This window comes from Gossypium hirsutum, chromosome A02 (genome assembly GCF_007990345.1).
Source record: "Gossypium hirsutum isolate 1008001.06 chromosome A02, Gossypium_hirsutum_v2.1, whole genome shotgun sequence".
NCBI lineage: Eukaryota > Viridiplantae > Streptophyta > Magnoliopsida > Malvales > Malvaceae > Gossypium > Gossypium hirsutum.
Genome location: NC_053425.1, coordinates 4338899 through 4362938, shown reverse-complemented (window position 1 = coordinate 4362938; position 24040 = coordinate 4338899). Strand labels below are relative to the sequence as shown.

The window sequence follows — 24040 nt, the reverse complement described above, 5'->3', positions numbered from 1 at the left end:
CACGAGTAATCTGTGTTTCTCAAATATCACTCTTTTGCCCTTGGTTGAACTTTGTCTTTGTTTTGAATCTCTTGTACTTATCAAATTCTTATCCGGGTAATGCTTAACATTTCTTTTGTTTAGAGTATGTCATTTCACTATTTATCATGTAAATAAACCACCTAATGAGATGCATGAAGATGGTCAGGTAGGAACAGAAGGATACCTCACATTTATTTATTTCAAATGTAGCAAACCAAAAAAGTTTACCAATGATAGTGAAAAAGTGTCATAAAGAGAAAAAGGAATCACATTCAACGGATACAAATGCTCTAGATATTCAACGCATGAACTTTTCCATGTTCCTCAATCAAGAATCTTTTCGAGCCCGGCTTCTTGCGTAGAAGATTTCGAGCTTTCAGAAATGCTTCAAATACTGTAATCTCTCTGTTTAACCCATCGTTCAAAACGCCTTGCTTTTTAAGCCCGGGTTTGCTTCATTAGAACGCCCTTTCGGGTTTTCATCCTAATCTTTTATGTTAATCAAGACGCATTTTTCGAGTTTTCACCTTGATCCCTTTTTTTTAAGATGCCCTTTTCGGGTTTTCATCTTGATTTTCTTTTTTCAGGCATAATATTTTTTATAGCATTTGAATTCACTGGATTAAGTAACTCCTTCCCATCTATCTCAGTGAGAATCAAAGCTCCACCAAAGAAAGCCTTCTTTACGACGTATGGTCCTTCCCAATTTGGTGCCCATTTTCCTCGCAGGTCTTTTTGTATTGGGAGAATCTTTCTCAACACGAGTTCTCCTTCGTGGAATTCTCTTGGCCGTACTTTCTTGTCATGGGCCGCGATCATTCTCTTCTGGTACATCTGTCCATGACAAATTACCTTTAGACGTTTTTCTTCGATGAGGTTTAACTGGTCATATCGAGCTCGAACCCATTCTGCTTCCTCTAATTTCGACTCCATTAAGACTCGTAGAGAAGGGATCTCAACTTCGATAGGTAGCACAGGTTCCATTCCATAGACCAGAGAGAAAAGAGTTGCCCCCGTAGATGTCCGTACAGATGTGCGATATGAATACAAAGCAAACGGTAGCTTCTCATGCCAGTCTTTATATGTCTCGGTCATTTTCCCAATAATCTTCTTAATATTCTTGTTGGCCTCTTCAATAGCTCCGTTCATTTTCGGGCCATAGGGAGATGAGTTATGATGCTTTATATGAAATTGTTCACACACCTCCTTCATCATCTTATTGTTCAGATTCATGGCGTTATCTGAAATAATTCTTTCAGGCAAACCATATCGACAAATGATTTCCTTTTTTAAAAACCTACAAATTGCAGTCTTCGTCACATTAGCAAACGAAGTAGCTTCTATCCATTTTGTGAAGTAATCAATAACCATAAAAATAAATCGGTCTCCATTAGAAGCTTTTGGGGAAATTGGCCCTATAACATCCATGCCCCACATAGAAAAAGGCCATGGAGAGGTCATGACATGAAGGGGCGAAGGGGCTACATGAATCTTATCGCCATAGATTTGACATTTGTGGCATTTTCTTGCAAAACTAATGCAGTCGCTTTCCATCGTCAACCAGTAATAACCGAGTCTCATAATCTTCCTGGCCATAGTGAAACCATTGGCATGTGTCCCACAGATTCCCTCATGGACATCTTCAAGTATTTTTCTGGCTTCAACAGCATCCACGTATCTTAAGAGCACCTGATCTTTTCCTTTTTTGTACAGAATGTCCCCATCAAGAACAAATCCTAATGCCATTCTTCTTATTGTTCTTTTGTCGTTCTCATTTGGTTGTTCAGGATACCTTTGATTCTTGACATATTCTAGCATATCATGGAACCATGGTCGTCCATCTGGCTCTTTCTCAATGCTGAAGCAATGTGCAGGACTTCATATATACTCATTTGAAGAGGCATTATTTCTGTTTCTCTGTTCGCTTTGAACATTGAGGCCAAGGTGGCCAGGGCATCAGCCAATTGGTTGTCTTCTCGTGGGAAGTAATTAAAAGTTATTTCTTTAAATTCTTTAATCAGCCCTGATACTAGATTGCTGTATTTGACTAATTTCGAATCTCTCACTTCCCAATCTCTACGGATTTGGTATATCACCAACGCTGAGTCCCCGTACACCTCTAAGCTTTCGATTTTTCGTTCAATAGCTACACGAAGTCCCATGATACAGGCCTCATATTCCGCTATGTTGTTGGTACAGAAGAAATTTAGCCTGGCAGTGAACAGATAATGGTTCCCTTCTGGTGATACCAAAACTGCTCCAATCCCATGCCCCAAGGCATTCGATGCGCCATCAAAGCTCATTTTCCATGACTTTTCTTTTGATGACACGTGCTCCTTTTCAGTAATGCACATCAAGTCTTAATCCGGGAAATCAAATCTCAATAGCTCGTATTCATCAGTTGTTCGAGTTGCTAAGAAGTCAGCTATTGTGCTTCCTTTTATCGACTTTTGACTTACATAGGCAATGTCGTATTCCGATAGTAAGATCTGCCATCGTGCCATTCTTCCTGAGAGTGCAGGTGATTCCATCATGTACTTTATTGGATCCATCTTTGAAATTAACCATGTCGTATGCTATAACATATATTGCCTGAGTCTCCGAGCTACCCAAACCAGAGCGCAACAGTATTTTTCAATTGACGAATACTTTGCCTCATACTCTGTGAACTTTTTGCTGAGATAGTAAATCGCCTTTTCTCTTTTCCCTGACTCATCATGTTGCCCCAGTACGCAACCCATTGAATTTTCGAACACAGTCAGATACAATATTAATGGCCTTCCTGGAGTTGGCGGTACTAGCACCGGGGGACTAGACAAATACTGTTTTATCTTGTCAAAAGCCTCTTGGCACTCCTCATTCCATTCTCTGGGATTATGTTTTCAAAAGAGTCGAAAAATTGGGTCGCACTGGTTGGTCAGTTGAGCAATGAACCGAGCGATGTAGTTTAACCTCCCTAAAAATCCTCTGACTTCCTTTTGCGTGCACGGAGGTGATAACTCTTGAATGGCTTTTATTTTATCTGGATCAACCTCGATACCTATTTTGCTGACAATGAAGCCTAGCAACTTTCCCGAGGTAACCCCAAACATACATTTGGCTAGATTAAGCTTTAGCTGAAACTTTCTCAGCCTTCTGAACAACTTCTTGAGGTTCACTACATGCTCTTCTTCCCCTCGGTATTTAGCAATCATATCGTCGACTTAGACTTCTATTTCTTTATGCATCATGTCATAGAATAACGTCACCATAGCCCTCTGATATATTGCCCCAGTATTCTTTAACCCAAATGACATCACTTTATGGCAGAATATTCCCCACATTGTTACGAAGGTAGTTTTCTCCATATCCTCAGGGGCCATATTGATCTGATTATACCCCGAGAATCCATCCATGAAGGAAAACAATGAATGTTTTGCTGTGTTATCCACCAACGTATCAATGTATGGTAAGGGAAAATTATCTTTAGGACTTGCTCGATTCAGGTCACGATAATCCACACACATTCGTACTTTGTCGTCTTTCTTTGGTACCGGGACAATGTTAGCCACCCGTTCTGGATATTTGGAGGCTTGTAGGAAGCCAACATCAAATTGCTTCTTGACTTCCTCTTTTATTTTCAACAACATATTGGGTCTTATCTGTCTTAACTTTTGTTGAATGGGTTTGCATTCTGGCTTTAATGGGAGCTTATGGACCACTACATCTTCATCCAATCCTGGCATGTCCTGATATGACCATGCAAATACATCTTTGTATTCGCGGAGCAAGGTAATCAAATTATGTATGTATGTATGTATGTATATGTATGTTAAAAAAGAAAAAAAAAAGAAAGGAAAAGAAAAATGAACAAATTACCTTCCGGTTTCTGTTTTCGTTTGTGTTTTTCTTTTGTTTTTTCTATTTGATTTATGCTATATGTTGTTTAAATCTCTTTGCTGGTATTGATGTTCCCAAATGGTTGAATCTGCTGTTTTTTTATTTATCCCCTAATCTTCTTTTTACAACATTTCATTCGGGTTTTATAACCCTTTTACATTCATTTTTTATTGTTTCTGTCCCTTCGTTTTACTGTTTGCAGGTATTGTGGTGGTGGAGCAAAGCTGGTGGCGCCAGGGGATGGTGCTGGTGGCTAGTGTCAAAGGGCAGGTGGGCAAGTGGCTGAGTCGGCTAAGTTTTTTTCTGATTTGTTTTGTATTGGTATTGGGCTGATGTTAATGGGTTAGGGTGTAATTGGGTTTTGGGTTATAATGTAAATGGGCTGCGGTTTAAGTGGGTTAATGGTTTTGTAAGGTTAGTGGGTAAGGGTTGGCTGATGTGTATTGGGTAGGTTTAGTTTGGGTTAAATTTGTTGGGTTTGTAAAAATGTAAATGGGTCATGGGGTTTAATGTAAATGGGCCAAAATTGACCTATAATAGTCGGATTTGAATGCGTGATGTTATTATTGAAGCAACTCAGACTATTTCACATAATTTAATAAAAAAATTTGACAATAATTCATAATAATCACCAAACAATCACCATTATCAACAGAAACATGATGATTCAATGTCAATTTAAAAATAGAGTTAGGATTTGAAATCAAATACTATTCATCAAATTTCAGCATGATGTCTCGAGACAGGCTATTTTATATTTTTATAAATTTTACTTTGATGTTATGATACTGGTGTGTTTTGGAGGATTATACTGGTGTGTTTTGGAGGATTATACTGGTGTGTTTTGGTTGGACATTTTGGTGTGTTTAGATGGAATCCGTGTATCCGCCAAAGTCCGAGTCTTGTTAATAGGGGTAAATATGAATATTAAGTGAAATTGAAATGAGAATTTAATTCCCTATTAACTTGTCGGACTAGTCGGATATAATTGGCATGCCATAGGAACTGGAAGTGTACGGGATTTGTCGGCTATACTGATCAGGCACTTTATGTGTCGTATTTCAGGCACCTTGTGTGTCGTATCAGGCACCTCGTGTGTCGTTTCAGGCACCTCGTGTGTCGTTTCAGTCACTTATGTGTCGTATTCTGATCAGGTACTATGTACCGTTTTAGGCACAATGTGCCTTACTGGTGTGTTTGGTTGGATCCGTGTATCCGTCTGAGTCCGAGTTATGTTAATAGGGTTGAGTAAATGAAATGAGAAAATCGAATGAATTTGATCGAATAAACTATTGAAAGTGTGAAAAAGTGGAATTATGAAAAGAAATGTGAATTGTGAATTGAAATAGAGATATGAGATTGAAAGCTTGAACCAAAGGTTCATGAATTGATTAAAGATAATATAGATGATATATGATGCTATTTGATGAAAGACTGTTGCCGAGATATGAAATTAAAGCATAATTAACACATATGACTTATATTGTTACATGTTTGATGTCTATTATTTATTATAGTATTTATAATTTGAATTATGGTAATACCACTGAGTACAAACATGCTCAACATACGATTATATTATTATAATTCAAATTATTTTTTATTATTAAGTGTTAAATCCCTATCACTCCATATGGGATTCAATTCTATTATGTTTGGAAAAAGAAGTCGATGGTGAAACTTACATGAGACTATTCTTCTGTCTCTTCCGGTTTTCTCTGAGAAATCATTTGGATATTTATTATTATTTTCGTATGAGTTATGTTCTCGGATTTCTGGTATGGTATCATATTTTGGAGTTCTTTATCTCGGTTTTCCTATAACTCTTATTTCGTAAATTATCTATCATGATTTATCCTTAAAGTATGTTCTTTGGTTTATGATGACTATGTCTATTATGATAAGACTATCCGTGTCTGTTTGGCATGTCTACGATGTTATGTGCCCAACATGTTTGATTAAGTAAATTTTATTCAAAACTGAATAAGTGTGTGTTTATGTACACTTGGTTGAATAAGTATGATTAATAAGTTCATATGGCTAAATTTAATGTTGTGATATGAAAATTTCATGAATGATATAGTATATTATTGCATATGAATGTCATTAAACTGTGATAGTTGTAAAATGATATTTGAATAAAAGTACAAATTAAGTGGAACAACGGATTTGAGTACTTTCGTTCAGTGGCTAAGACGAATTGACGGAAAAGACAATGGTTGGACCATGGCATCAATGTGATATGTGATCTGTATAAGACCATAGCTGGGCTATGGCATCAGAGATATGTGATTACGTGCTTCCGTATAAGACCATATCTGATATATGACATCAGTGTGATATGTGATTTGTGTAAGACCATGGCTGGGCTATGGCTACGGTGTGTGATATGTGACTATGTACAAGACCATAGTTTTACTATGGCATGATGAAAACGAAATACTCAATTCTGAAATGGTTCCCTAAATTGATTAAGAAAGGTAAGTGATAAATGGACTTAAAAGATTGAAATTGATTAATTGTTGATATTGAGCTAAACTAAGTGAATTCATTGTTTGAAATTGTAGATGGCAGAAAATATTGATAGACTATATAAGTGTATAAATTTTCTTGAAGTGAATTATGTGAAAACGATGATGTTATGTATGAATGTCAAGTCATATGTGTGTAGTTATGAGAGTTAAGTTAGAGGCTTTACGACCTCACCCCCTTACCAGAGTTGTAATTATGAGGGAATGAGTGAGATTTTGATGATATGCTCCGACACTGTATGCTACAATCTAAAGGTTATTGGGAAGAGATGTTTGAGATTAATTCGGTTGTGATTCTGAGAAATTTAGTGGAAGTTTTTCATTAGAGTTGAAAGCAACTTTTTCTGGTAAGATTTTCGGGGACGAAAATCCCTAAAGGGGGGAGAGTTGTAACAGCCAAATTTTTCAGTGGTGTCGGAAACAGTGATTCGAGATCACTAAATCCGACGAGTAAGTTTATAAATTTTAACAAATAATAATTATAGGCCAAGCGCGAACTTAAAAGAATTATTTTTAATTAGTGAATTTTGCGATTTTAAAAGAATTAATCAGGTAAATTTGGTTGAAAACAAGGTATCGAGACCTAGGATTTATAAACCGAGCCATAAATATTTTTATAAATACTTATGGAGTGTTATTAAGTTAGTATTAAAGTTTCGTTAGAAAATTTTAATGTTTGGTTAGTCAATTAATTAAAAAGGACTAAATTGAAAATAGTGCGAAATTTATTAAATTGTGATTAAATAGTTTAAGTGATTAAAAAGGATGGATTTAAAAGGCAATTGGACCCAAATTGTATGGGCTGGACGGTTGGGCAAGAAAATCAGCAAAAAAGACAAGGAGAAACAAGGGCAAAATGGGAAATTTTGCAAATTAAACATATAAAACAAGACAAATTTGAAAAATCTAGAGATATCATCATTTTCTTCAGCAAAAACGCCATGGGAGGTCTGAAAGCTGCTGGTTTTTCATACTTTGACATATGTGAGTTCAATTCTTATCCTTTTCTTTGAGATTTTTATGTTTTTGTGACTTTTACAATTAGGTCCAAGTGTTTAATTCATTAGTTTTTGATTTTATGAACAAAATTAAAAGCTATCATTGATAAGTGTTAGCTGTTTATGATGAAATAAAATGAATTTGAAGCTTTTATTTTGTTGTTTGATGATTTTATCAAGTAATTTCAATAGATATTGATTTTAGGACCTAATTGTGAAAAAGTTGTGAATTAAAGTTTAGTGTTAAAATTCTGATTTTCAAAGATTGTGTAATAGTTTAAAATCATGGAATAAAATGTTAATTGAGAAAAATTAGCTTAATAGATGGGCTAATTGAGCAAGGACTGAATTGTATGACCTTTGAAATTTAGAGGAAAAATGGTAATAAACATCTTGAACTAAAACAATATTGGACAGCAGGAGTAGACTAACTTTGAAAAATCACCATAAATTTTATAAATCGAATTAGAAGATGAATAGAATATGAAATTAAAGCTTATTGAGTCTAGTTTTTCATAGAAGAAACGGTGTAAGTAATGGATTTGTAAATTATGAGATATAATGAATTTTGTGAGACAATGTTAGAATGAATTCGGGTTCCCCTGTTTTGACTTTGAAAAATCACCAAAATTTGGAGAAAACTAATTAGAGTCTCAAATGTATATGCTTAGAATCCTTAATGAGTCTATTTTCAATATAAATCAATGGGAACATTATCCGAGTTTTGTACTGTGATATAATTAATTTTTAGTGAAGAGAGGTCAGAACTGTTGGATAGTGAAACAGGGGAAACTTAAATGAATAAACTGTACTAATTGGCTAAACTAAAAATTCTTAAAATTTTATGGTGGAATGATATGTGAGTCTAGTTTTAGGAAAAATTTACGGATCTTAATTTTGAGCTCTGTAGCTCGAATTATAAATAATTGAGTGACTATGACTCGTGTGAACAGATTGATGTGAGCATTAATAAGTAAATTGTGAAATCGTACTTACAAGAATGTTATATACATTAAGGATGTGGAATGGAGAGGAGGAGGAGGAAAAATATATATGAATATTCAGTTAGCATGGCTAATTTGCATGTTTTAAGTTCATGGACTAAATTGAATAAAAGTAAAACTTTAGGGGGTAATTTTGTAAAAATGTAAAAAATGACTAAATTGAAGGGAATAAATTGTTTTATTATCTAAATTAATAAATTGAATGAAATTATCAATTTAAGATTGGGTGAAATTTGGGAAAATGGTAAATTACCAATATGCCCTTAAATCTTGGTATTTCTGCAATTTAGTCAGGTAGGTTCGGATACCCTGAATGAGCATGTAAATATGACAATTTAAGTAGTGTACCGTATTATATATGATATTTTGACTTGAATATATGAAAAGGATATTACATGAAACATGAAAATGAATACCAAATAATATAAATTATCATGTCCGGAGACTAGATTTCAAGACAGACTTCCTCTATTTTACTATTTCTGTTTTGATGTTTGGATCCTTGTCTTGAGACCTGAAACAGGACAAAATGAATTTAACTTCGATGCGTTCATGTCTCAAGACTTAAGCTAAATTGTCTCGAGACCAAGTCTAAAACAATGTCTCAAATGAAAAAATTTATTCTTAAGGTCTCGAGACATGTTCTTCATATCTCGATACTAAATGGTAAATAACCAAAAATGCACCGTTTTCAAGCATATAAACCATCTCTAATGGTACCTAAAATATACTCAAACATTTCACGAATACAAAACATTATTTGAACACCTATAAACACAATCAAGCTACATCAAAGCGTAACATTCAATGCATCAAGACACAATTCGAAAAGTAAAGGAACTAGATTTTTAAAAATAAAAGCATGATGACTAAATTCGAAATATAAAGAGAGTACAAAAATTTAGAGCATATTGCGACCTTTTAAATTTTTGCTCTTTAAGGCATTCCTATATTAAACACATGCGGCACTCTCTCTTTTATTTTGCATTATATAAGAATATTATCAAATTTCAATTTTAATCATTGTGTTAGACTCGAATTTGAGATTTAATCTTTATACTTCAACTTTTTGATATAATTTGGATCTCAACTCTTGCAATGTCATTTATTAGCTCAAACACTTTATTTTGATCAAAATGTATATGCAAATTTTAAGAGTTGTTAATACCATTAAATTTATTTATTAAATTCAAGTCATTCGCAATGCCATTTTTTGTTATATGATTACCAAATAAGTGTTTTTTTTATTTAAAAATATTACACCAACGGATTTAACAAAAAAATTTAATGATGTTAACAATTGGATTGAATTTTTTAATTTGAAAAATAAAGGTACCAAATTCCTAAAAATAAAAATATAGAAATTAAATTTCAAATGTACGAAGAATATAAAAACTTGAAGTATAATTTAATCTTCAAATATTTATTTTATTATTTTGCCCCAAAATATAATTTACCCATGATAGGAACTATACTAGTGTAAAATTCATTTAAATGTTTTTATTTAAAATAACTAACTCTAAATAATAAACCAATTTTCCTTTAGAATATAATTATGATTTAAAGGAAAAAATATTTTGGTCCAATTTATTGATAAATTCTAGCTTTCTTTAAGGCTTAATATACCTTTCGCATTTTATATTGACATTTTTTTCTAATGTGTTGTCTGTATTAATTTTTTTTAATTTAATATTTATATTTGATAAAAATTATATATTTTTAGTACTTAAAGGTGAGTGTTAATTTTTTAGTGTTTAATGTGAGTTTTAAGTCTGGTTTGATGAAATTTAATTACTAATATTTTTAAGTTTGAATTTTTCATGATTTTTTAATAAAATAAATTTAGTATTAATTGTGAATTTGTTTAATTTTGCGTTTAATTTGTCAAATATAGTCTAATGGATATGATTTAATTATGGTTTTAGAGTTGATTTGATAAAAGTTAAGTGCTAATATTATTAGTTAATTATGAAATTTTATCAAATCAACTCTAAAACATGAATTAAGCACTAAAAAGTTGACATTGTTATCTTCAAGTACCAAAATGTATAACTTTTATCAAATACAAGTACCACATTGCTCAAAAAATAACATAAATACCACATAAGAAAAAAAATGCCAAGCTTATATACTAAATTATTCATTAAGCCTTTCCTAAAACTAAAATAGTTGAAGACACTTTTAATATTGAGTAAACTACTTTAATAGTTGCTAAATTTCTTATGAAAATTTAACCACCAAACTATCCGAATTCGTTTTTAGTCACGGTGTCTTAAAAGTATAAACAATTGGATGATGCGGATTTTTTGTAAAAAGTTATTTAAAGCAATAGGTCTCATCATATTGAGAAATCATTTTATGAACTCTTCCCACCACATCAACCATACAAGGGCGAAGCCAGAAAATTTTTTTAGGGGGGCCGGATGAAATTTTAATTTTTTATAGTTTATATTTTTATAATTTGTAAAGGATTAAATTGAATTTTTATAATTTTAGGGGGGGCCAAGTACAATTTTACCTTTACTAATTTAAAATTTTGAAAAAATTTCAAGAGCCTAAAATGAAATTTTCCATTTTAGGGGGGGCGGAGCCCATGCCAACCCCCTGGCTACGCCCCTGCGACCATAGTCCCTTTCCAATTATTTAATGATATTTCAACAACTTTTTTCATGTCATTGATACATAATTTTGATAATTTTTTTACTTTAAAATCCTAAACCTCAAACTTGACCCCTGAACCTTAAACTTTAGGGTTCTAGGTTTGAGTTTGAGTTTAGGGTTCTGGGTTCAAGGTTTGGGTTTGAGTTCGAGGTTCTTCATGTTCTGTATTCTAGGTTCAAGGTTCGAGGTTTAGTGTAAAAAAGTTGTCAAAATTGTGTATCAATGACTTGGAAAATTTTTATAAAATGTCATTAAATAATTGAAAATGGACCATAAATGATGTGATGGAAAGCGTCCATAAATAATTTCTCCATCATATTTTTTTTCTCATTTTTTTCTCATTTCTTTCCTTCCTCCTTTACTTTTTTTTCTCCTTTTTTTTTCTCTTTCTTATTTTCTTTGCTTCTAGCAACCCTAATAGTCATCACCCTACTCCCCTATCGTCCAATGTTGCCTTTGACTAAACTTGTAGCCAAAATGCTCCCCTTTTTTTATCATTTTTTAAACTACTAAACTTGTAGCCAAAATGCTGCCCTTTTTATCTTTTTTTAAACTACGCAAGTAGTTTTCTGAAAACAATAACCACAATTCCCAAAAGCTCTCGAAATAAAAACTTTTGATTTAGGAAGCACGGACACGGCTTATCCCTCCTCATATCAGTGTCGTGCATGTCTCCGACACCGACACTCGTCGGACACACCAAAATATGTAAAAAAATAAAAATAAAAATTAAACATGGTCCTGAAACGGGTGTCTAAAAACGAACACAATTCCAACACGGTGATGATGGATGGTGGCACCGGATTGAAAAACCCCTGTTGAGAGTGAAAGGAAATGGTGGCACCGGATTGAAAAACCCCTGTTGAGAGTGAAAGGAAAAGTAGAGTTTTAGATTTTTTCCCTTCTTATTTTTCATGAAAGGCTGAGGGTTTTCTTAAATGAGATAAAATGTTTTTTTTTTTCCTCAGATAATTTTGAAGCAGTTGAAGGCCTGTCTTGGCTATTTGTAGATTGATTTAAAATAGCTTATTTGAGAAGCTTTCATTTTCTGCACGATCCCATTTTTAAGATTTCAATTTCAACTTTTTGTTTGCTTTCCTTATTTCCATTTTCCTACTTTCAAAGTTAAAACAAATATGGAAGTTTGAAGCAATTGAAGGTAAGTTTAATTTTTTATTTTGTTTATGCTTCGAATGAGTTACGGTTTTGTTTTTTTTAATGACCTAGTTCTCAAACACTACCATCTTCCTTTGGGCCAAACACAACCTCATTTCAAGAGCATAGTTTAATTTCTAAAAAAAGAAAATGCCGTTTAGAACCATCGTTAAACCTTATTACTCGAGAAAATTTAAATAGTGAAATTGCTTGAATGTTTTATATAGGTGGATTACCTTTTCATCGTTGTATGCCCTTGGATTGCTGCTAGTCTAGGATATGTTACTCTCTTGGTCTCCCTCCTCTGTCTAGTTGTTCAAATCATTAAAATGGCGCCTTGAGGAGTTGAGCCTACAAAACCCATATATTTTATTTTTGTCTAAGTTCAGCTCGATCCGAAATATGAATCTAAAATTTTACTTAAATCTTCTCATATTATTTTTAAATATTTAAAACTAATATTTTAATTTAATATTTAACAATTTAATATTTTTTATTTATTGAAAATTTTTATATAGTCATCATAAAATTATTTTAATATTTATATTGGAGTAGTATTTTATATTTAATATAGATTTTTTTTAGTGTGCTATAAATTTCATAAAATATAAAGATAGCATAATATAAAATATTATAAACTTAAAAATAGGTCAGACCTTGAATGTTCAAGTACAAGCTTATTTTTTAAGTTTAATATTTTTACTCAAGCCCTATTAAATTTCAGGTTAATAACCTGACTTATGAATAGGTCTAGTTATAATAACCCAATCTAGATTAACGATAGAACGTGAGGATAAATGGTTGAGTTGACCGAGCCAACTCTCCATAAACCAATCAGAAAAAAATGGTGGAAATTGGGTTTTATATCATAACAATGTTAATTATATAACTAACGATACAATCATTAAAAAATAAAATTGAAATAGTTTAGTGATTAAATTGAAAATTTTTGTAATTAAATGACCAAAACAAAAACAGGTGAAAAGTTTAGTGATTGGTAAAATAGTTTACCCTTTATATTTTAATCTTTATACTTTTTGCTTATGCAGTGAATCCAACGGTCAGGAATAACGTAAACCCAATTTCTTGAAAAAGGGAAAAGATCATTTTCATCCGTCAGATCATTTTCCTTCAAAAAGATAGGGTTTTCTCATTGGATATACAGGCCCTCTTATTCACCGTCCCCTCCACTATATATAAACAACACGTAAACCTCTCCCCTACCCACCTTAAACCCTAGATCTCTCTGCCAAATTTCTTCATTATTTTCCTTTTTCTTTTCGATCTATAGCCATTGAAGAACTTGAAGTTTCAGATCCGGTCCATTTGCTTGGACAGAGTAATCACGGTCGATTAAATACTCTTAATTCTGTTTAGCAAAACAGGTTTCGTTTAAATCAATCGTGTTACTCTGTCCAAACAGATGTTTTGGATCATCGAATTTGTTTTCCTCTTCGTTTCTTGAGAAAACTGGGTTCAGGCCATGGAAATGAAAACAGCTGCTGATGCAAGTTATTTATTTTATTTTATTTCGTTCAGATCTTGATTCTTCGCAACAATGGTGAAACGTGTTTGTTAGATGTTGAATCCGCAACAATGGTGAGCACGTGTGCACATCGCGTTGCGGCTTTTGAATCTCTACGAAGTGGAGAGCATTTTCGTTGGAATGCAGTCTAGCACAGCTCTATATTTTTTCTTAATTCTTCATTCTCTAATTTTATCAATTTACATTTGCTTCTACCTTTACTAATTTTATAATTTTAAATTTGAGTCCAGATAATTAGATATTAATTTAATTAGAGAAATTTATCTTTTTAAAATCAAATATTTTATATTAAAACTAAATTTTTTATATAATTTTTTAAAAAAATTATTAAATGATGAATCTAAGTTGAATGATAACAAATTTGTATTGTTTGATTTTTATATTTTTAATTTTTTTAATTTTTTTTAAAGATATATAAAATTATGAAAAAAACTAAACCATTATCATGATAATATTAATTATTTATACTATTATTTAAGTTCTTAAACTCATGTTAATTATATTGTTTAATTTTGAATTTTTTAATATATTTTAATTTTATTATGTACATTTTAATATATTCATTATATATATTTATACTATATATAAAATGATTGATTAAATTAGTATCACGAGTTAACTCGAAATCAACTCAGTTATGAAATTGTTAAAATATTATTATTTTAAATTAAAATTAATATTACTATAAGGTAATTTTATCTTTTTACACTTTTATATGATTTTTAAATAAAATAATAATTTCATTATTTGATATTTGAACATAAAATCATCAAATTCATATAAAAAACTCTTGCCACCCCACTAATAATAATTTATTATATATTTTTAGAAATATATTGTTTTAATATAAAAGAATTTTATTTACTTACATTGTTATAGTCATAATTTAATTCGATATTGACTCAAAATTAATGACAATACCATATTAAATTATTGTATTAATAAATTTCAAATCATACATTTTATTATTTATAGTAAATTAGTCTTAGTAATTTAAAGGTGTTTGTCGAAATCATTTTTATTTGGAAAAATGGGGGGCGATTTTTAAAACGAAAATGGAGTCGCCACTAATTCTTTTTGTTTAGATGTGATCGGGTCACTTTGTGATCGATCATTTTAATAAAACATTTTCGTTTATTAAAACGATATTCTTTTTTGTTTACAAAAAACTAGAAAATAGATTCAGGAGTCGATTAGCGTGAGGAAGAATTAGCACCCTCGCAGCGCCCAAAATTGGTACTGTATTGATCAATTAATGTGCTAATATTGAAAATTTGGAAAAAAAAATTTAAAACGCAGTTCCTTGAAAAACGTTTAGATATCTTGAATCGGATATTGAGATTCTCTCGCTCAGAATGAATAAAATATCATACCCAACATGATAGGATACAACATTTCAAACCCTCAATACAAGATCATCTCATAATTTTCAAAACTCATGCATTTGAAATTTTAAAAAGATATTTGACTATTTGGCAAAACGGTAAATCGAAACCCAGCATGATTGGGCACGGTTTATCGAATTTCCACATACGAAATATTGCCTCATTTTAATTTAAAAAAACATGAATGAAATTTCAAAAGGATATTCTGCATTTTAGTCGAATGAAAAATTGAAACCCAACAAGATTGGGCACGATCTCTCAAACTTCCAAACACAAAATATTTCTTTATGTTGAAGGATTTTTTTTAAAAAAAAAGCAGCATGAGTAATTATAGAAACGGTGGAGTACATTTATTCGCTGAAAAAAATGAAACGAACAATTTACGGCGAAATAGCAAGCAAGGTCGATCATATGTCAATATACGGAAATACAAAAGCAAGGTAACTAATGACATGTACATAGTTAATATATTACCATTTATCAATCATATTACAAAGGTGCAAATATGTAAAAAGCACACCAAAAACGGATTATAAACAAACGAATAATACATAAAATAAACTATATACATGTAGACATATAATACATGCAAAACTTTGAAATTAATCATAAATGAATAACGATGAAATTAAATAATACATAAAATATAAGTCTAATATATAAGTTCAAGACAAATACTATAGAAAAAGATTTTTAAAAAATAGTGCTATAAACCAAAATTCATAAATATAAATAATGCACGTCAACGTAATAATGTATGCTCATAAAAACAATTATGTACATATAACAAAGATTTTAACATAAATTATATACATATAATCGTATAAAAACATACAAAAGAATATATATGAATAACAATCTACATAGTATGAAGTCAATGATTTCACAAAATATTTTTTTTTTTAAAAAAATTATCCATCAACCATTGATAATATATAAAGTGAAAAACCTAATATAAATAATACATATATGTAAAATAATAATAGATGAGAATGCTTAAAAGTTATAAAAAAAAGTAGTAAAATAGGATTTTAGAAAAAATATTAGATATAAATAGATTTGAAAGTAAGTGCAAATATAAACATATACATATATACAACTAAATAATGCAATCATAATACATTCAATATAATTCCAATAATATATATTAAAACAGATAATGAATTTATAAATAAATAAAAAAATCAATTGAAATGAATAAAAAAGAAACCAAAAAAAAGGACCGATTTAAAAGAAAATAAAATCAAAAGGTTAATTTACAGCACTGAGGACTATAATACAATGCGCGCAAACTTATAGGGAATAAAAATGAAATTATCCCATGCCCCTGAACGCAGCATTTCAACATGGACCAAATCATAATAGCACATAAATCCCAGGGAAAATTTTAAAAAATAAAAGACACGCAAAAAGGGCCCAATCACATAATAACGCAAAAGTGAGGAACCAGATGTGCAATTTACCAATTTAGGGTAAAAATGCGCTCATGGATTAGATCTATGGCAGAGCCCTTTTCTTAAATGAAGCCATTTAATTTGTTTTTTAAAACCAAAAAGAAAAGGACATTAAAACCTTGTTTTCATTATTGCTTAAAAACAAGGGATTATCCCTTTTTAAACTCCCCCCCTTTCCTCTTGCTCTTCTTTTACAGGTCAAAGAGAAGCAGTTCGACCGCCACTTTTGAGCTAAATTTCAACCACTTTTCGGCTCTGCGATTGGGGGTTTAGGTAAAGTCTTTTTCCTTCCCTTTTTATTTTCGTTTGTATGAAAAAAAATAAAAAGAACAACACAAAAAAGGATGAAATGAAAGAATAGAGAACCAAAATAAAAAAAATCACCTTCGAAATATTTTAGATCTGAAGTTTTTCCTTTTCCTCTGTATTTCCTTTGTATTCGTAATATTTTCTCTGAAAAAAAAACTCATTTACATACGATTTGATTCAGTCTTATAGCCGATTTTTACAACTGTTTTCAACTATTGCAGGTGCGTAATCGAGCACGTCTCTGACGTGCCTTGGTGGAGGAGCGTATGACAAGGACGAAACGCGCGACGTGCGGGGGAGGCGCGCTGCTGGCTGCGGCGCAAGGGTGGTCTGCTTAGGGTTTTTTTTTTCTGAAGTTGTTTAAGCTTTGGGCCAATTGGGCCACATTGTAAATGGGTTTTAGGATTGGGTTTGTATTGGGCTTGATTGAATTGGGTCTGAGGGTATTTTATTTTAATTTTAGTATTGGTTTGGGCCCGGGCGAAATGGGCCATCCACAGCTGCCCCTCTTTGCTCATTATCGTGTAACGAGAATAGAGCAAAGACTCCAAATGGGTCAATTCTGCCTGGTCTTGCTGAGTCTTGACTTCTTTGTTGCTCATCTTCTTCAAGTAGACTTACACCAGCTTTAGGAAAGTCTGTAACTTCAACTCACTCTCTTGCTACCTCAGAGAGATAGGGCTGGTGGCTAAAATCTACTCCATAATCGATACATGGAGATAAGACTCGCCATTTTTGATCTGCTCCATAGCTGGTACATGGAGATAAGATCTGTAATTTTTAGCCCGCTACCCTACTGCTTAGGGGGTTAAGGCTTGTATCTTCAACATGCTCTGTTGCTACCTCAAAGAGATAAGGCCGGTGGCTTAAATCTGTTTCATAGCCGATACATGGAGATAAGACTCGCCATTTTCGATCTGCTCCATAACCGATACATGGAGATAAGATCTGCAATTTTCATCCTGTTACCCTACTGCTTAGGGGGTTAAGGCTCGTATCTTTAACCTGCTCTCTTGCTATCTCAGAGAGATAAGGCCGATGGCTTAAATCTGCTCCATAGTCGATACATGGAGATAAGAATCGCTATTTTTGATCTGCTCCATAGCCGACACATGGAGACAAGATCTGCAATTTTTAGCCTGTTACCCTACTACTCAGGGGGTTAAGGCTCATATAATACAATGCGTGCAAACTTATAGGGACTAAAAATGAAATTATCCCATGTCCCTGAACGCAGCATTTCAACATGGACCAAACCGTAACAGCACATAAATCACAGGGAAAATTTAAAAAACAAAAGACATGTAAAAAGGGCCCAATCACATAATAACGCAAAAGTGAGGAACCATATGTGCAATTTACCCATTTAGGGTAAAAATGTGTGCATGGATCAGGTTAATGGGCAGAGCCCTTTTCTTAAATGAAGCCATTTAATTTGTTTTTTAAAACCAAAAAGAAAAGGACATTAAAACCTTGTTTTCATTATTGGTTTGGGCCCAGGCGAAATGGGCTATTTACCGTGTTAAAAGGTGTAATTTTATAATTCTATAATTGACTTAGAGACTCGATTAAAGAAAATGATTAAAATACGACAAAATAACATTATAACATGATAGGAAAATGACAATATGAATTAATGAGCAAAAAAGCAATTGGAAGGGACACACTTAAAAAGAGTTACTCAAATAAAAGGCCTACCATAAATATCTATCCAAATAAAAGTTTACTTTCAGAACTCGAATATTCAACACTTAACTATCAAATCAAACACAAGAATTTATCTTTATTTCCTTTTATAGAAATTTACCATAGAATTTACTCGAATCCATTTTTTCTAAAAAAAATTACATTTATATTTTCTAAAAATGTTTCAATAATATCGGTGTCAACTTAATCATCTTTGATTCATTTGATAGAATTGTGGACAGTAACACACAAAACATAATAATTATAAATTTAGTTTTACTATTTACTTATCTTGTCATTTTAATTTTTCTTTTTTACTGTTTTATTTCTTAAAATTTAAAATTTAGTAAATTTTTGTTGAAAATTTTTTCAATTATATTTGTTCAGTGGGGTGAAAAGAAAATTAGAAAAATGAAAACTAAAAGAGTAGAAAAATAGAAAGAATTTTTTTTAATTAATATGTTTGGTAAGAAGAACAGAAAAAATTAAAGGATAAAAATAAATTTTTTCTTATTTATTGCGTGAAAGAGTTAAAATTAGTATTTTAAAAATACATAATTTTGAATAAACTTATAACTCCCTCTTATTTTCTTTCCCATTATCATTATAATTTGGAATTATTTATTTTTATACATGAGGATGGAAACCTGATCATCTTTCTTCCTTTTTTTTTTTCTTACTAAGCAGTTGTATCTCCATTATATTCTATGTGTCGAATCTTATAGAGCTATATGAGAACCGCATGAAGTCCCAAAGTAATTAATAGTAAGTTGTCTTAACATGTCTCTTCTTAAAATGTCTCATCATCATCATTGATTAAATCTCAACATACGTATATCGAAATTATAAATCAATACATAATTTGAGAATTTAAAATTGACTTTATTTTTTATTCACTTTGACAATAGAGACTTTTAACTTAATAAATTTAATCTATGTCGTTTATGGGTTATTATTTAAATTTCAAAATTAAAAAATCACAATATTAAAAATAATCAAAATTAAATATAAAGAATAAATTCATAATTTATGCACGAACTAATATAAGAATTTGACCATTTTAATAGCAGGTGCCAAATTTAACCCTGTTCATTTTAGCGGCCAGCCCTGGACTCGAAGCCTCGGGCAATCCATGCTATTTCAGCCTTTCAAGTTGGGGGAAAACCTTGACTGATAAGTTCCCTTGATGTTCGTTTCATCTTTCAGGTTTCAGCTCAACTGTCGTTAAGTCGCTTTCCTTTCCTGGTTTTGTTATACACATGTTGCTCAAGAGCAAAGCTTATTCTAACCATGCAGTTCAAGGAACAACCAAAGCACTCAGCTCCCTCTCCTCTCTATTCACCAAAGACCCTCTTCAAAGCTCTTCATTGATACCCAAACCCAGAGTCCAGAACCCACGAAAACCCCTCCTTTTGTGTCCCAACGAGTTCGAGTATTTCGTCAGGCGTCAATGTAAATCAGGTAAAATCACCCTCCACGATGCACTCACTTACTTTGACAAGTTAGTAACAACTGAACCTTCCCCATTGATTCAAACGTTTAATATTGTATTGGATTCAGTTTCAAAGCTTAAATGCAATTCAAATGTGTTTTCAATGTATAGGAAGTTGAATGTTGAAGGGATTAAACCAAATTTGTATACTTTAAGCATTTTGATGAATAGTTGCTGTCAATTAAAACAAATGAGCTCTGGGTTTTGTGTTTTTGGTGAGATTATAAAGAGGGGATTTGAGCCTGATTTGGTTACTGTTAGCATTTTGTTGAAGGGTATGTGTGCGGATGGTAAGGTTTTAGATGCAGTTCAAGTATTTGATAAAATGTGTGAAAGAGGGTTTCAAGGGGACGGTGTTATATATGGGATTCTAATTAACGGGCTTTGTTCTTTTGGTCATCCGGGTATGGCTCTAGAATTGCACAGGAAGATGGAAAATAGTAACTGTCAAGGGACTTTGCTGACGTTTAGTATGGTTATTGATGCTTTTTGTAAAGATGGGATGGTTGATGAGGCAGCGAGTGTGTTTTCCGAAATGGTTTTGAAACAAATTAGTCCTGATGCTGTTGTTTATGGTTCTTTGATCCATGGGTTTTGTCGTCTAGGTAGGTTGAAAGAAGCTGTTAATGTTTTTGATGAAATGGTTAGTCGAGGACTCACTCCGGATTTGATCATGTATAACACTTTGATTCATGGTTTTTGCCAAGTGGGAATGTGGGGAGAAGCTGTGAAAATTTTCAATCGGATGGTTGAAAATGGAATTTCTCCGGATGTGGTAACCTTCACAACTTTGATAGATTCTCTAGGCAAAGAAGGAAAGACAGGAGAAGCTCAAAGGATACTTGATTTGATGATTCGACGGGGGGCGAAGCCAGACATACGAACTTATAATTCACTCTTGAGTGGATTATGTTCAAACGGTCACTTAGATGAGGCAACCAAACTCTTTGGTTTGATAGTTGATCAAGGTCTTAAGCTTGACGCATTTAGCTACAATATAATGATTAGTGGCTATTGCAAGAGTTGGAAGATGGATGAAGCTTTTGAACTCTTTCAGAAGATGCATGACAATGGAATTAAGCCGACTATAGTGACTTACAACACACTCATAGGAATGCTTTTCCAAGAAGGGCAAGTGAGCACTGCAGAAAAGATGTTTAATGAGATGCATGTTTATGGTCAGTCTCCAGCGTTATCTACATATACTGTCATGTTGGATGGGCTATGCAAGCATGGCCACATTGAGGAGGCTCTTGATCTCTTTCATTCGCTTGAAAGTACCAATAAAAAACTGAGCATTGAACATTTCAGCATACTAATTGATGGAATGTGGAGAGCTGGAAAATCAGAAGAAGCTAGGAAAATGTTTACTGAAATTTCTGAGAAAGGGTTGTCTCTTGATGTTGTAACATATAACATAATGCTCAGCGGCCTCTGCAAGCAAAGTATGTCACTGGAAGCCAATAAATTGCTCATGGAAATGGAAGAAAAAGGCTGCATACCCGACTCGATCTCATTTAATACCCTTATTCATGGACTCTTACGTGAAAAGGAGGTTGAAAAAGCAATGAATCGTTTGGAAGAAATGCGCAGAAGGAATTTCTCAGCAGATGAAGGAGTCACTTCATTACTGCTACGCCTTGCCATGAAGGATGAACAATGTCGTGCAGCTCTCGAGTCCCTTCCAGAGGTTATCTGAAAAAGGCTGTTTCTTGTAATATTAATACCAATGTGAACATATCAATCATCTGCCATAACTCCTCTCTTTTCTGCTTAACATAGAAAGTGCTAAGAGAATAGCAAAGCTTGCTTCTTTATGAATTCGATTCAGATGAGATCATAGTGTAGTATTGAGACTTAAGATGACAATGCAGCTGTGCTCAAACTGATATTCACAAAATACATCCTCTTTTAAACTTTTTGTACAAACTGTACAATTGATTGGTACTCAACTATTATAAAAGACTGAAAAAAGAAGAAAAAAACGCAGACAGACAGAAAAGTAGTTCCACTATCTCCTACTTCATGGAAAGATCATCCATGATGCTATACAAGTAGTTAATTCCCAATGCTACTGCTTTTCTTTAATATCTATGCCTTCTAATCAGCAGCTTTCTTTGGGGTTACAACTGCATTCATGGCACCAAATTTCTCAGCTTTTCCCAGCACAATCTCAATCTTCCAAAAAAACAAAGACAAACACAAACGGAGAATTAGACATATGAACAACAAGGACTTGTCAATTAGGATGGTATACAAGCAAGGCAACTAACTAACCTTAGCTTTCTCAATCTGACGGCCCTTTCGATCCTCCTGGGTGCTGAGTACAGTTGATGTCATTATCCCTGTTTTCATTGCCAAACAATCTGAATCAGTGACAACATACCAAGCAGGTAGTTAAACAGCAATGATAATATGATGTTATGGCTCTTATTTTGCGGATTTAATGCCCTCTGCTTTGTGATAGCATTTCATTATGTTAGCTATCATGATAAATTTTGTGGCCGTAATTTAAGAAAGAAAAACTTGAGGCTTCTATTACCTTTTTGGATTGCGAATCCATTTCGCTTGAGGATCTCAGCTATAGTGACAACAGTTGGAATAGCTGCGGTTAAATAACTCTTAAGTATCAGCAAAAGTTCCAATGACAAACTACACCATATGGTCCAAATCATTAAACATACATACATACATACATACATACATACATACATACATATGGCTAATAATACTCGAAGAAGAACTTGACCAAGATTTTGTAACAAGACTGATCATCCTATTTGATTACAAGAAGAATCAAGTAAAAAGATCAGAGAAAATTATACCCATTCCTAAGCCGCAAAGCTCAACTTCATTGAACTCATTTATGTACCTCTGCAACAAAGGAAGCATTAGATTAGATTAACTAAAACCCCATAAAGTTATAAAGAAGGAAGGTGTATATGCAATTTAATCAATGAACAGAACTCAACTAAATGCATTAAAACAAACCAAGTCTTATCCAATGATTATTAGAGCCAAAAAATATTAAAGATCCCATGATATGAAAAAAAAAACATCAGAAACCAATTTGAGCACCAAGAAACAGAAGAAGAAACTAAAACCCAGTTCGGAAAAGATGCAAAAGCATAGAAAACCAGTGAAAAGAAAGAAATCTCAACTTCTACTCCAAGAAAATCATTAACCCCAAAATTGAAACAATGTTCTTTTTTTTTTTTACCTTAGCACGATTGAGATAGAAGATGAAGGGTTTCTTGGTATTGGAAACTTGGACCTCCTTCTTCTGCTTCTTCTTCTTTTCATTCTTCATATTCTCGATCTCTTGTGGCGACTCGACAGTTCTCGCAGGAGAAATGAGGGAAGCAACCTCGGCAGCGGTAACTACAGCGACTAATACTGGGTTCTTGCCGTTCTCCATGTTGCCATCGTCGCCGGCGATGATGGTCGCTTCGTTCTTGGCTTCTTCTTGGGCCATAGGGCTCTCTGAAACTTCTTCTGCAACAGTCGACTCCATTGATTCAACTCGTTTCTTCGGTTCTTTTGTGAAAAATATGGCGGGAAAAAGTCGGTAATCAGTTAAGAAGAAAGTTTCTTTCTGTGAAATGTGATTTGGGATTGGAAAGAGATTTTTTTTTTATAAAGGAAAATTACAAGGATACTGTCCAATGAATAACTGCCACGTGCTCATTTTAATAATTATAAATTCTTTTTTTTTTCAATTTGAGTTAAATGTTTAAAAATAAAAATTAATTAAATTCGAGTTAAGTTTCAAATTTGAGTTTAAGCTAAAAACACGTAATATCTAAATTACCGAAGTTCTTGAGTTGAAATTTTAATAATAATAATAAAATAATAGTAATATAATAGCGAAATAGTAATAAAATAGTTTGTTTGAGCTAAGCTTGAGTTAAAAATCTAC

At 32.5% G+C, this 24040-nt stretch overlaps 2 protein-coding genes and 1 long non-coding RNA gene across 8 annotated transcripts; 2 read left to right on the top strand and 1 right to left on the bottom strand.

Annotated features, from left to right (window-relative positions):
- Positions 1–16419: 16419 nt before the first annotated feature.
- LOC107940174 (uncharacterized) lies at positions 16420–17828 on the top strand. The gene is made up of 2 exons (XR_001695377.2): positions 16420–16907; positions 17165–17828. It is a non-coding gene; the product is annotated as an uncharacterized lncRNA (long non-coding RNA).
- Positions 17829–19701: 1873 nt separating this feature from the next.
- LOC107940160 (pentatricopeptide repeat-containing protein At1g12300, mitochondrial) lies at positions 19702–22042 on the top strand. 6 transcript variants are annotated; one of them, XM_016873592.2, is made up of 3 exons: positions 19702–19835; positions 19926–20090; positions 20233–22042. In XM_016873592.2, the coding sequence occupies exon 3, from the start codon at positions 20285–20287 to the stop codon at positions 21818–21820; it is 1536 nt and encodes a 511-aa protein (XP_016729081.1). In that variant the 5' UTR covers positions 19702–19835; positions 19926–20090; positions 20233–20284; the 3' UTR covers positions 21821–22042. The 6 variants fall into 6 exon arrangements, with proteins under 6 accessions (XP_016729081.1, XP_040945129.1, XP_040945135.1 ...); XM_016873593.2 differs by having other exon boundaries at positions 19740–19817; XM_041089195.1 differs by having other exon boundaries at positions 19926–22042.
- Positions 21997–23726, bottom strand: LOC107940162 (uncharacterized protein At2g34160). The gene is made up of 5 exons (XM_016873594.2): positions 23342–23726; positions 22947–22995; positions 22664–22726; positions 22399–22466; positions 21997–22299 (listed from the first exon to the last, which is right to left on the bottom strand). Exons 1-5 carry the CDS (start codon positions 23633–23635, stop codon positions 22222–22224), a joined length of 552 nt encoding a protein of 183 aa, XP_016729083.1. The 5' UTR covers positions 23636–23726; the 3' UTR covers positions 21997–22221.
- Positions 23727–24040: the final 314 nt, after the last annotated feature.

Coding starts and splice junctions, on each gene's coding strand:
- LOC107940160 (XM_016873591.2), top strand. CDS start 19,889: ATGTTGCTCAAGAGCAAAGCTTATTCTAACCATGCAGTTCAAGGAACA.
- LOC107940162 (XM_016873594.2), bottom strand. CDS start 23,635: ATGGAGTCGACTGTTGCAGAAGAAGTTTCAGAGAGCCCTATGGCCCAA. Junction 22,996..23,341: donor TCTATCTCAATCGTGCTAAG/GTAAAAAAAAAA, acceptor CCTTTGTTGCAG/AGGTACATAAATGAGTTCAA. Junction 22,727..22,946: donor GCTTTGCGGCTTAGGAATGG/GTATAATTTTCT, acceptor ATTTAACCGCAG/CTATTCCAACTGTTGTCACT.